At 47.8% G+C, this 13,733-nt stretch overlaps 2 protein-coding genes across 2 annotated transcripts in view; both read right to left on the minus strand.

Annotated features, from left to right (window-relative positions):
* The window catches only part of LOC101983858 (60S ribosomal protein L7a-like), a 1,712-nt gene extending 1,467 nt beyond the window's left edge, over positions 1-245 (minus strand). Inside the window, exon 1 of the mRNA XM_005347276.2 lies at positions 1-245. Coding sequence (XP_005347333.1) covers positions 1-230 — 230 coding nt within the window. The 5' untranslated portion in view covers positions 231-245.
* Positions 246-4,357: 4,112 nt separating this feature from the next.
* The window catches only part of LOC101984150 (zinc finger and BTB domain-containing protein 16), a 124,149-nt gene continuing 114,773 nt past the window's right edge, over positions 4,358-13,733 (minus strand). The window contains exons 4-6 of the mRNA XM_026779092.1: positions 4,994-5,080; positions 4,432-4,605; positions 4,358-4,368 (exon numbers count right to left, since the gene is read on the minus strand). Coding sequence (XP_026634893.1) covers positions 4,358-4,368; positions 4,432-4,605; positions 4,994-5,080 — 272 coding nt within the window. The remainder of the gene's footprint in view (positions 4,369-4,431; positions 4,606-4,993; positions 5,081-13,733) is intronic.

Here is a 13,733-nt window from a genome sequence, read left to right on the forward strand (position 1 = left end):
GGAACTTTGAGCCGCTTATAGAGGATGGCCCTCTGCCGCTGCAGCCTAATGTAGCGGGGCCATTTGACGAAGCGCGTGAGATCTCTCTTGGGCTGAATGTCCTGCCCAATGCCGAAGTTCTTAGGCCTCTTCTCAAACAAAGGATTCACCACCTTCTTCGCCTCCTGCTTCTTCACAACGGCGGGGGCTGGGGCCACCTTCTTCCCCTTGGCCTTCTTTCCCTTGGGCATCTTGCCGGGCTGGAGGAGAGAGGAAGCCTCCACCTTCTTGTCTCGAAAATGGGTCTGCTAAGGTAGGTGATTGATAAACAATGTATCAAAAGTATCAAATAGTACCAGGAGGACTCTTTTCTCCTCGGGGTCTCCATTCCTTCTCCCCAGATCTCTTCTCTGTTCTGTTAGTCTTCTGGTGACACCTGCCACCTCACTTGGCTTGTCTGTCTCTGATGGCGGCATCATCATCATCATCATCATCATCAATTATTATGACAGGGTCTCTCTATGAAGTCCTAACTGTCCTGAAACTCACTATGTAGACCTGCTGGCCTTGAACTCACAGAGATCCACTTACTGACTCCCAAGTGCTAAAATTAAAGGTATGGGCCGTTATGCCCAGCCAGTATTATTTTTAATATTCCCTGGAACCCCTCTCCTGGGTGTGTGTGTGTGTGTGTGTGTGTGTGTGTGTGTGTGTGTGTATGTGTTTATCTGTGACAGGGCCTTTTGTACTCCAGGCTGACCTCAAATTTAGTAAGTAGTTGGAAAGTATCTTAAACTTCTGATCCACCTGCTTCTACCTCTGGAGATGCTTGGATTACAGACAGGTACCACCATGCTCTATGTAAGCCATGTTGGGTTGGGATGGAACCCAAGACTTTTCGCTGCCAGTAGGCACTCTGGCAATTGAGGCCCAGTGGAGATGAAGGGAGTTTGCATGGTCTTTCACTGACATTAGGGCAGCCTGAGGGGTACAACGGGGTTTGTCAGGACGTACCACCTCTAGTGATACAGGAGCCCTGCCACGCATGAGGAGAATGTTCTGGATAAAGCAGGCTGCCTCGCTCAGTGCCTGTTCTGTAGCAGTAGGCAGCTGATGCTATTCTGAGGTAGTTTTGCCAGGCCCTACACTCAGTTTCTACCCTGGCCTTTTGTCCCAATTTTCCCCCTCTTCACCCTTGCCAGAGCTTAGTTTTCTCAATCTTTACTAAGCCACATGTGGTCCTACTAAGCACCCGTCACTTTATCTCCACATAGCCGATTTCTCTCAGACTGATTTCTCTCTCTATTGGTAGAAAGCCACACGGTCTCTGAGAGAAAGTGAAGTAAGTTCACAGACAAGACCCCAGTGTTCTTAGAACATGGCTATGCTGTTACCACTTCCCAGACACAAGCCAAAGACCCAGCAGGCAATGAGTAAGCACCTGGGTCTGTCTCAGAGCAACCAGCCTGATGCTTCCCCTCAAGACACTACTTCCCCAGCCTCTGGCTTAGAAGGAAGTTTGTTTCCCACTGTTTTCAAACTTCGTCCAGATGGACAGGGTGAAGCTACCTGACAAAGCTGGCTCAAAATTCCCCTCAGCCCCCAGGTCAGAATTCCCAGAGTGGGATTCCTGAGTCTGTGTGGTCTAGCAATCAGAAAATGGCACCACAATCCAACCCAGTCTTCCTTCGATCCTCCAGGCTCCGTAGCTGCTTGTGTCCAAGATGGCTGCCACCAGTCTCTCTTTCCCTATAGGTTCTTACCACTTCCCCCACTGAGAAGGAAGTCTGGATTTCTACTCCTTTAAATCTGGGGCTGACCTGTGACAGTGTTAGACAGAAAAACAGAGCAGAGGCAAGACCGTATGTTTAGAGTTGTTTTCCCAGCTTGTAATGGGGCTGGCATCCTATGCTTCCTGGCTCCTGTAGCCTGAGGTATTGTCTTCTATAGAAACAGGCAGAGGCTGCTGGACTGCTGACAGGCCACGTTGGAGGAGTTCTCAGTCAGGTGTGTGAGTGGAGAAGTCACCTGATACACACCCCAGTGGACTATTCAGAAGGTGCCAGCCCCAGCTACGGGCCAATGGCAGCCACAGGAGAGTCCAAGTGAAAAATCACTGCTGGTGCGGTGTTTCAAACAGCAGCTAACAGCTGGAATGTTCTCTGTGGTCAGCTCCCAACACAAGTGTTGTTCCCCAGTCCTCCTGTGGAGCTTGGGGGTACAGTTCAGTGGTGGAGTGCATACAGAGAAGTGCATGGCCCTGGACTTAACCTCCAGGGTTCTCCCTAAGCCTCCCCAATGGACTGTCTTCCCCTTCTCTATACAAGTTTGTGTGTATACAGATCTACATGTATTTATAGATCTGTATTTATCTATCTATGAAAATACATGAGGTGGCATATGTGGACTACCAGTTTAGTCTTCCTGACAATGACAGATTACATATGCACACGCATACATATTCACTCAGCTTTGAAAGCTATGATACACATGACATGCAACATATCTATCTATACTTTCAAAGTATACAGTTCAATGGATTTTAGTATAACTGTGCAATCATCACCACAATCTATTCTAGAACATGTTTGTCTCCCCCAAAAGAATCTTTGTATCCTTCAGCTGTCAACCCCTATGGAACCACCCCCAGTATCTGCAGCTTCTGGTATCTACTACTGTACTCCAGGTCTGTACAGATTTGCCCATTCTGGACATTGCATATGAACGGAGGCCATATAACACACGGACTTTTGTGTCTGGCTTCCGTCAGTGAATGTTTTTATGTTTTAGCTGTGCTATAGCATGTGTCAATACTTCAGTCCTTTTTTGCAACCAAACCCTATTCATTGCCCTTGTGTACCTAGTATTTTGCTTGTCTGTTCATTGACAGACAGTGGCTTACTTCCACTTGACTGACGCTATGGATAGCCACATTCAAGTTTCTGTATGGACACACAATTTTTATCTCTCTTGGTAGAGCTGGTGATTCTATGCTTAAATGTCTTAAGAGCTTCCAGGTGGTTCTCCGAAGTGGCTCTGCCCCCCTCCACCTTCCCACTGGTAACATTTGAAGATTTTGGTTTTTCCGCATCCTCAGCAACATTTTGCCACTACCTCTCTTTTTGAAGGGTCACATCCTGGTGGGTGAGTGGTATCTCACTGTGGTTTGATCTGCATCTCCCTGGTGGTTAATGGCATGGAGCATCTTTTTATGTGCACTTGGGCTGTGTCTATTATTGGAGTTATGTGACATTTCCTTTACTTATGTTCTACTTTAGCTGTCTGTATTGTATTTTCAGCTTGTAAAAGCTCTTTATGTTTTCTAGGTATAAATTTAACATGCCATCTACAGATACCTCTTCTCTCCCTGTGATAGTTAATCTTCAGCGTTGACATCACTAGACCTGCAGTCCCCTGGGAGATACACCTCTGCCAGGTCTGAGAAGGTGATTCCAAAGTGGTCTAACTGAGGAGAGACGTGACAGACTTGTAACCTCAAACAGTGAGCCAAAATCAACCCTTCAGTCCTTAGGCTGCCTGCTGTCACAGTGGTAAAACGAAACAACTGACCTGCCTTTCGGGAGGACTCTTAGCAAACACAAAATAAAGCCCGCGTGCTAGGGTTGAGAGACCTGCCTTGTTTCCACGCTCCTCGGCCGCTTTGCTCTCTGTTCTGTCCGTTGCTCTTCGGAACTTACGAGGCCCCACCTGGCCTGGAGACCTTTCCAAGTACAGGTTCCTCTGCCCAGGCACTCCTGCCAGGGGCATCTGAGTGGCTCACCCTTCCCATCAGGCTTCTGCTTAGATGTCACCTTCTCAAAGAAGCCTTCGTCCATGACCATTTTATCCCAAATCCCACTTTTCTCCGTCTCATTTTCTCCCGCCCAGCTGCTTTGGTTTTCTTCAGCTGCACCCACTGGACATTGTAGCCTACACTGTGGCTCATACTATGTCCCAGCACTCAGTTCCGGGAGAGTCAAAATTGTCTGTCTCATATGCTACTATGTCCTAAATGCCCCGAGCAGCCTGGCGGCACTGCAGGAAGGCAATAAATATTTGTTACATTGTATCAATCAACTCCTATTCATTAAATGCTTACTATGATTCATTCTGTGAAGCACTTCAGGTAAAATATTTTTATTTAATCCCCACAAAGCACTGTTTGACAGATCTATACTATCATTGCTCCACTTTCCTAATCGATGGGGAAACCCAAATGGAAAGAGATTAAGTAATTAATCCACAGTTCCACTTAGGAACTGCCCCAGTCAGGATGAAACCCGGGCAGTCCCGCCTCTAAACTGTCACACTTATCCCTGCTTCTGACTCTAGTAGGCTCCTGCTCTCTTTATGACTTCATTTGTGACTTAAGAGTAGCTTACAAGGTTCCTGAAAGAAGAGGGATCATGGAAAGCAAAGAGAATAATGCTTGGCACCGAGTGAGCAACCAACCAGTATGAATGCTGGCCATGATGGCCAAAGGGCTGTCAATCATGGTCATGAGATGATGCTGATGCTGAGCAATCTGCACTGTGGAATCCAACAGAGCTCTATCTCTATCAGTTAATATTGTCCAAATACGTCCCTGCATGTAGATGGAAGTGTTACGGCAGGGAGGATCAGACACTGTGGCGACACCAGAATATCTGAATTTCACCAGAGAGAGGGTGAAGAGGTTTCTGGTCATCAGCTAGGGGAATGAGTGCTTAGGCAACACCAGACTCCTAATGGCCTCAGCAAGAGCACACAAAGACACCTGGGGAGAATGGAGGCTCAGTGGCTTGTCACGGACAGAATCTTGGCCTAACTCAGAAGAGCTGTTCTCACGGGGACTGTCGTAGCTGCAATCCTTGTCCAGCCCCATGGACAGGAATCTACACAAGACCATTCCTATGCACAAAGACCCTGGACATGATGATACCATGTTGCCGGGATGAGGATGTCACCAAATTCCCTGGACCTCCTTTGTACTAAAATACTTGTTAGTCTGGGGAATGGAATCAGGGACACTCACCAGTATGGGTCTGTCTGTGTGTCTCCAGAGCATCCTCCTTTGAGAACTGGGCACCACACTGATCACACACAAAGGCTTTGGCACCCGCTGAAAGAAAGAAAAGATGGTTAATGTTAGAACCATAGTTCATAGGGTGGGAAGCGTCCTGGTATTAGGAGAGTGGCTGGGATACAAGGTGCTGACTCCCAGATAATCCATAGCCCCAGTAGTTAGCCCTGATCTGCTTGGGACAGGTGACTACTCACCCAGGTCTCTCTCCCAAGAGAGAAGAAATAAAATCAACAAGACTAAGACAAACTAAGGCAGAGTCTAGGCAAAACGCCTCATGAAGATGAAAGGCTAATTCTGCTGGGTGGATGGACAGGAGCAAAAGATACCAACAAGAAGGGACATCACTGTCACCTTGTTTTTCATAGAAAAGTTAGAAAAGTCCACACTACTTATATTTGTAGACAGAAGTTTCTGTCCCACCTGGTTCCACTGCCACTCAGTCACAAACACACAGAGGCTTATATTAATTATAAACTGTTTGACCTATTATTTAGGCTTATTACTAACTACCTCTCTTATGACTTAAATTAACCTATAATTCTTGTCTATGTTTAGCCACATGGCTTGGTGCCTTTTCTCAGTAAGGCATTCTCATCTTGCTTCCTCTGCATCTGGCTGGTGACTGACTCTTTGCCTTTCCTCTTCCCAGAATTCTCCTAGTCTGGTTGCCCCGCCTGTACTTCCTGCCTGGCTACTGGTCAATCAGCATTTTACTAAGCCAGTATGAGTGCAAAATCTTTACAGTGTACAAGGGCATTATACCACAGCATATACCTACAAACCTTCTGACTCAGTATGTGCAAAATTAACTCCTCAGTGACCTCCCAACTGCCTCTTGTATCTGGCCACTTAACACCTCTGTGAAATTTCCCAGTACTTGAAGGTTATGTCCAAACCTCTTCCTAGTACACTCAGCTCTTGTTGGTGTGCTGTCTCTCATGCTTCATTTTTCCACAACTACTCCTGCAGAGTAGGCTGCCGTGGCTCCCCGAAGGGGCTGCCTTCCATCCTATTACTGCCCATCCTTCTACACCTCCTCTGCCTCTCTGCATCCTTAGACCCTCAATCCCTAGTCATCACTGAGGCCTCTGCTTTGATACCCGTGTCTTCATGACTGGGCAAGGTGACTTGTCTTTCTTTGGCCACACCTTTCTGTGAGCCTGACTCCCTGACTTTTATCATCTTGCCTACGGCACTATCTGCCAGATTCATGGTGGGAGCCTATGAAAACCTAAACTGTATCAGTATTCTTAGAGCCAGCATGAGCCGTACTTTCAAAAATCAAAGCAACACTGTCACCATGTCAATGTAAAACAACATCACACCGCTGGCTCAATAGTCTTCTGCATCTCATCTAAGGGTCATCACTCTCAAGTCTTGGTGCTTTTTCTTTAAAATGTCTTCACTATGCATCTCTCCATTGGGTAGGGACATCCTCACCTACCCTGACCTTTGTGGTATCATGCTTGGAACACTTGAAGACTCGAGGTTGGATTTAGGTTGTCTGATCCTCCCTGGAAGGCCATGTGACTCCTCATACTTCTTTAAGTAAGAGACCTATCTGTATCAGTTCTCAATTCCTTCATTTTACCTCTGGATCTTCTATAACCTGACCCAGCAAGCCAAACAACTCCATAGCCAGACTGTCCCTTAGTACCTTCTCGAGGCATTGCCTGGCTCCCCAGGTGTGTCTGTCCTAGGCTCACTCCTGTTTATCCTGTGCCATTTCATGTTCCAGACCATGCACCAAGGTCACACCCTCCAGCCCTCACTACTCCGCCCCTTCCAACCTGCTCTGCACCAGCAAGTGTGTCTGAGCTCTTCTATATGTGAGTCTGAGTACCTTACCAGTACCTTATAGCTGCATAAGTGCCAGGCGATGCTTCACATTTGTAGCCCCTACTGCTATTTTCAATCCACCTAGGATTTCCCATAGATTGACTATATATCAGGCGCGGTGCTAAATGCTGACTATGCATTACTTCATCAAGTCCTAACAGTAACATTTGGAGTATACACCCCTACTGCCCTCCATTGAGCAGTTGGATCACCACCAGCTCGTAGAGGTTACGGATGTGCCAGCCGTCACACAGAACAGAGGGTAGACACAGATGGGAATCTCAAGAGCCTGACTCCAGAACTCTAATCCTCCGTACTTTCAGCTTTTTCAGGGTCCCATCTGCAAAGACACCTTACGGATGGCTAGGCAAGCTCCCCTCTTCCTTCCAATGACTCCACAAAACCAAATCCAGTTTCCCATCTTATGTATGAGGACTCCGTGTCAGGCTCCACTTAGAAAAATCGGTCCAGGACTCTTTTTTTTTTTTTTTTTTTTTGTTTTTGTTTTTCGAGACAGGGTTTCTCTGTGGCTTTGGAGCCTGTCCTGGAACTAGCTCTTGTAGACAGGCTGGTCTCGAACTCACAGAGATCCACCTGCCTCTGCCTCTCTAGTGCTGGGATTAAAGGCGTGCGCCACCACTGCCCGGCCAGGACTCTTTTTTAAAAAACTTAAGGATGGACATGATTGTGCACAGCTGTAAGCCCAGTACCCAGGAAAATGAAACAGAAGGATCACAAGTTCAAGACCAGCCTAGGCTACATGGTAGGTCCCAGGTCAGCCTGGGCTACAAAGGAGGAACTGGTCTCAAAAAAAAGTAAGTTTGAAAATCAGTGCCTCAAGGAATACAGATCAAAATACAAAGACTTAAACACCAAAAAAAGAGTGTTTGTCAATAAAAAGTATGAGGATTGCAGAGCCTGAGGGCCCCAGCCTCACTGACACCTAGAGTCCCAATGGCGAGCAGGCCATACGAATCCTAGTGAATGTTCAGAACAGGAGCTGGCTGAAGGAATGGGAGGGAAGGCACTCCGAGGCAGATATGCTTTTGATATGAAATCGCTTTTCCTGAAGAGACTTCAAAATAATTAGCCATCTGCCTCTGGTGACTGTGGCCGAGTTTCACCTGGAGGCAGGAGGAAGCCCAGGACAACCTCTGGGTGTCCCTGGAAGCCACAGCATATCCTCAGGCCAAGCACCTGGCCCATGGCTTACAGGGCTTTGAAAATGAAGCCAAGAAAAACTACGGGGACGGTGGCAAAGGGATGTCTGTGTGTTTGGAGGTGACAGCTAGGACCACTTTCATCTCTGTTCAGGAGAAGGGGTACACAGGAAATGCTTCACAAAGCCGAGCAGGTCAGGATGGGGGAGGAGCTGGGCTGGATGCAGTTCCAGCTCCCTCACAATGAGCAACTTCCCCTTGGCCTGAATCATTAACCATCAATGATTTCCGGTGGATTCGCGAGGGATCTGATTCTCTGCTTCTATCTGTTCTCCCAGCTTCCCAAAGAAGACTGGGAGGGGGTAGGCACGTCATGGGCTCCAACACTGCTTTGGAGCCCTGTAATCACGTTCAAGTTAGGACCCCAATAGGGCTGTGAGCTTCAAAGGGATGTGGTGTGGGGAGGTTCTTAGAAACAGCCATCAGTGAGGCCGCTAGTAGCATCTCACTTTCATGGCAGATGAGCGGAGAAAGGGAGGAGGAAGGGAGGAAATGAAGAGCGAACAAACACCGTCACCCAGGGTTCAGCAGAAGATAAAAACAGAACAGCACACACCATCTACCAAAAGACTGCTTCCTTGGTCCCAGCCTGACCACATCTGGTGGCCTTCAATGTCACCTTCACTCCACACATGCTGAAGTCACGATATTAAGCTCAGTGTGTGAAAAGTCTCTCTCCCCAAAGGACTCTGGGCCAGCAGTCTCCATGCTAAACTTGGCCCCCACGACTGACTCCCATTCACGATTCCCCAGTATTCTTTCCACGCCTGCCCAGAGACACTCACATCCTCAGCCTCTGCAGGGCGAGGCACTAAGAGCAGAGCAGACACCAGATGAAATCCCCTCTCCCAAGAAGGCCGTACATTAAACCGTCTCTGGAATGGCTGGCTTAGAGGCAGAAATGTTTGGCAGCCCTGAAATTAAAAGTGATAAATTTCCTCGCCAAGCTTTGATCGATAATAGAGGCCTCATCTGTTAATCAATAAGACAGTCTCTGCCTGTTTACTGTGCATGCGTTGTTCACTGTTGCCTTCGGTATGTTAGGTTTGCATTCAAAGCAACGTAGATGGGTATAAACCACACAGCCATTCCTGAAATGCATGACTGTGACATCATCCAGCCCCTGAGACGTTTCAGTGGAAAGGCTGGGGGGTGGAGTGTCAAAGGTGGCCATGCCACCTGAAAGAGGGTGGGTGTATACGGGCCTGGCAGCAACACTGACCCCCACAAAATGTTCTGGGGCTCGCCACAGAGCCAAAAACCAGACCTCCTGAGACACAGCTCCAAGATGATCATGACTGTCACATTCTTCCCACGTGAGGCTGTTTCGTGGGTACCCATCAATAGGGTCAGAAGGCGATGGCACTGTCCTCATGGAGCTTAAAATCGAGATGCAAACACAGTTGTATTTTTAAAGCAAACCAAAACAAGGCAGGCAGTAGTGTATGGTAGAGAGACAAGCTGGTGAGGAGGGACAAAGGGCAGGGCTGCTGTTTTAGGTGGGGACAGAGCAGCGGCCTCAGATGAGCCGGTATCTTTGTGGAGAAAACGGAAGAGAGGAGGCAGAAAGAAACAAGACCACTGTCATGGAATATTCTCTTGGCAAAGCAGGAATAAGGAAACCAGGGTGGATAGAAACAGGGGGCAGTGGGAGGGAGCGGCAGACCAGAGCTGAAAAAGGGATCACTTGGAGACAGAGATGTTAAGCAGAAGAGGGAGGGGAACAGGGGAGTTGGAGGGGGAGTCTGCCCCATCCAATTCTTTCTATCAATCACAGTGAACTAAGGAGAACTGGGGCCCAGGCCTGAGTCAGACACTGAATGCTGTAGGTATCACACAAGACTCAGGTCTTCTCACCTCACTGAACCTACGGCTCCCTGGCTATTCTTTACATTTTTAAATTACATTTATTTATTTATGTGGGGTGGGGCATGCTATGGCAGGAATGTGAAGTCGGTGCTCTCCTTTCACCATGGCCCAGGGATAGAACGCAAGTCCTCAGGTGTGGTGGCAAGTTCCTTTATCCAGTGTGCCATCTCGCTGGCCCCTGTGTTGTTTCTTTGAGGCAGATGCCAAATATTAATAAATCTGAAACTCTTTGTTGCTGGAAGCTCACTGATGTTATTGATGCCCCAAAGGGGTTTGCATTGTGATTAAGGGCTTGGGAACTGGGTCCAACAAAGTAGTCCGGATCTTGGCAGAGGAACCCACTAGCTACAACACTCAGGAAGCTATCTAACCACAAGCATGCCATCTTATCTGTAAAATGGAACCCAGAAGAGTAGTCCCCCAGAGAGCTAACGAGGGAGTCAAGTGCACAGCCTCCTGACTGGGTGGAGACAGAGGACCAGTAAATAGTAGCTATCCCATCAGTACCACCCAGTATTCCTTTAAAACACTGCCTCTGTGCAATTAAAGTATGATTGATTTTACTGAGATTCGATGCACTGTTATTTGAGGGCCATTTATCTTGTATAAAGTGAGTCTCACGTTTGTAAAGACATATTTCAAAACACACACACACACACACACACGCACCTCCCTCGTCCTGTTGATTTAAAAATGAGTGATTGTTTTGTTGAGGGGAACAGAAAAATCTGCCATAGGACCAATATGTCAGCATCAACAGCAGCTCAGTTACCCAGCTCTTAAATCTTCTGGGGATGAGGCCCTGGAGCCTCCTGCAATAGGCCTGCTTCCAGGTTTTGCCCTGTCTTCCCCAGCACATTGGGAACTCTGTAAGAATAAACTGGAGTATAAAACCAGTCTGGGATGGAGACAGTGGGCATTTGAAGCTCTGCCAAACTTGTTGCCTGGGGTGTAGCACTCGAGTCCTGACTCTACACCTTCTGGGTTCTCTACGGCCCCTTTGTAGAAACTTTAGGACATGCGTTCTCCCTGAGACTCGGGAAGAAAAGACTAGAAAAGTGGGGCTCCCATTCCTCTTGGGAATGGGGCAGCAAGTCCTTTCCCTTTAGCGTACTCTGAGCCACCCATCTCCAGGCAGGCTTCCCTCAGGAGGCAAGGATGGGCACTCACTGGCTGGGGCTGGCAGTGGTTTCCTTTGTGGGACACCCTTATCTCCAGGTTTACTTGAGGGTCGAGAAACCTGATTGTTACTGACAGATAAACAGATACCCTTATCACTGCCAGATTCCCAGGGACCCTCACATCCCAGAGCCCAAGGAAGTTCTCAGTATCAAACTGAGGTACAGAGAGTTGTCTGAAGAGAGCCACTTTCTCCAGCTGTGCGCTGACTTCCTGGTGCTCTCCGCAGGCTAGAAAGGAGGTCACATGTGGATGGATGCATTATTGGGCAGTGGTTTGGTGAGAAGAAAAGATATAGCCTGTCTGAGGCTAGAGCTGGTCTAAGGTTTCACCAGGGGGTGGGGGGAAATCCCACCCTCACTCCCTGGCTCACAGAACTCAACCAAAAGCAGCCAGAGGCACTAGCAAAGACATAAAGCTCTATCTAAATGTCAGGATTCCGAGGACAACATAGCTGAGTCCCAGTGGAAGCCATGACGCTCCCCACAGTGGCCTTCTTCTCTGGCCTAGTACAGAATCTCCTTCCTTGTCTTCTTAAGCAGAAATGGGACTGGGAGTGTGAGTGGGGGGTCCTTAGGCATATAGCAATTAATAAAAGATACTACACACAGTCAGATGCAGAGGGATGTCTCTCTAGGGAAGCAAGGCAGAAGCCAAAAGAAAGAAAAAAAATTCAAAGATCCCTCCCTCTTTAAAGCCTCCCCAACCCCCAAGCTAATAATAAAAAAAAGAGGAACTGCTGCGGGGGGGGGGGGGGGATGGAGGGGAGCAGTGGGGAGGAGGGAGACACCTAGTGCCTTGCCAGCATCTGATGTTGAGTGGTGTGTCCTTTTTTTTTTTTTAATTCCTCACAATTTTAAAATAAACATCTTGAATGTTCTGATGAGATATGCATGCCTGCTTACATAAGGAAGTACAGAGTGTACCAAAACAGCAGACCCAAAAAAAGCATAAGCTGTCAGAACAATGAGTACAGACTTGGGCATTTTACAACAGGCCACGGTGTACAGTTTTATTTACAGTGCCTCTTATCAGACGGAGAACAGCACACTGGCTGCCAGTTCCAAAGGCCAGCACTGTGTGTTCTTTCTCTCAAGGAGCTGTGTACTCCTGGAGAGAGCTGCCTACAGCCTCGGGCCCTCTCTGGCTCTCCCTAGCTCTCGTTTTCCCCTTTATCAACACAAATGAAAATAAAAACTGGGAAGGCTCAGTTTCTCTAAGGGACTCCGGACAGGAAAAGGAGAACAGGTAGGCAGATGCCACCAAATAGAAGCCCAGCAGTCCCAGACATGGCCCCAGGAAGTAGCTCTAAGGTGTCACAGCTCTGACTGCACTGGTCTCCCTCAGGGGAGAACAGGGGGCCGAGAGGCCGGGGATACAACGTCCCAAATCAAAGATAGGGTGCCCAAAGCCAGAGATGTATGGGCATGGGGGTTGTCTTGTGAGCTGAGGGTGGCCATGAGTAGGCTCAGCTGTTGACTTGGGAAAAGGACAGTACCGTGTGCATGGCTTAGGGTCCACTCCACACAAGATGAGACCTTGGGATGGGCTGGGGCAAGAGTAAGGCACTGCTAGATTTGGGAGAACAACACCCAACTTAGGCACTGCAGTAGTTGGAAGAGCAGTATGGTGCCCAGTGCCCCCAGGTTGTGCAGGAATCCTACAGTTTCTGGTGCAGGATCCATAGGAAAAATAATACTTTGTTCCAAATTCTTCCCACTTGAACCAGAAAGGCCTTGAAAGAGCTCCTGCCAATAGTTCTTAGCACTATAGTCTGCCCAATGGTGCATACTTTGAATCTAGCACTTTGGAAGTAGAGACAAGAGGATCAGGAGTTCAAGGCTAACTTTAGCTATCTGAGACCCTGTATGAGGCTTAGAAACATAGCCCCCACCACACGCACAGTGGAAAGCTGAATAGTAATGCCTTCTAGGATCAAAGAAGCCTAGGTTCGAGTCTCAATTCTACCACTCCTAGCCATCATCCTGAATGAGGGAGCTGTTTCCCACGTGATTAAGCGATGGTTAATTTAAATTATGCATTTAAAGCTTTTGTCCCCACACATGCATACAGTAGCTATATGATAAATGTTAGATGTCATCAACATCAATATAGCTTCTGTTAGATTCCCCAGAGTTAATATATGATATGCATGAAACAAACAGGTGCATGGAAGGGGAATAATAAAATATTTAGGATACATTTTTCACCCCGAGAAAAGTGAAAAGAAAAAGAAAGGAGAAAAGTCATTCACTCCGATAACTCTTCATTCAGCGGAAGTTAAGGAAAGACAGGTGCCTCTAAGCAGTGTGCCTCTCAGGGGATCCTGGTACAAAGTGACAGTCACAAGGACAGAGAAAGTCTGGAGGTCAACAGCAAGACGTCTCTCCGGTCCATTTCCACCATCATTCATGGGCAATTTTTAACAGCATCATTATCTTCTACTAGTCACCCAGAAGGAACACAAACCCATTGATGCTGAATTATTCCATGGAAAATCCAAGTCTGATGGCAAATCGATTACAGTTAACACACACATCATCACCACCACCACCACCACCACCACCACCACCACCACCACC

The sequence above is a fragment of the Microtus ochrogaster genome, chromosome 5, assembly GCF_000317375.1.
Source record: "Microtus ochrogaster isolate Prairie Vole_2 chromosome 5, MicOch1.0, whole genome shotgun sequence".
Taxonomy (NCBI): Eukaryota; Metazoa; Chordata; class Mammalia; order Rodentia; family Cricetidae; genus Microtus; species Microtus ochrogaster.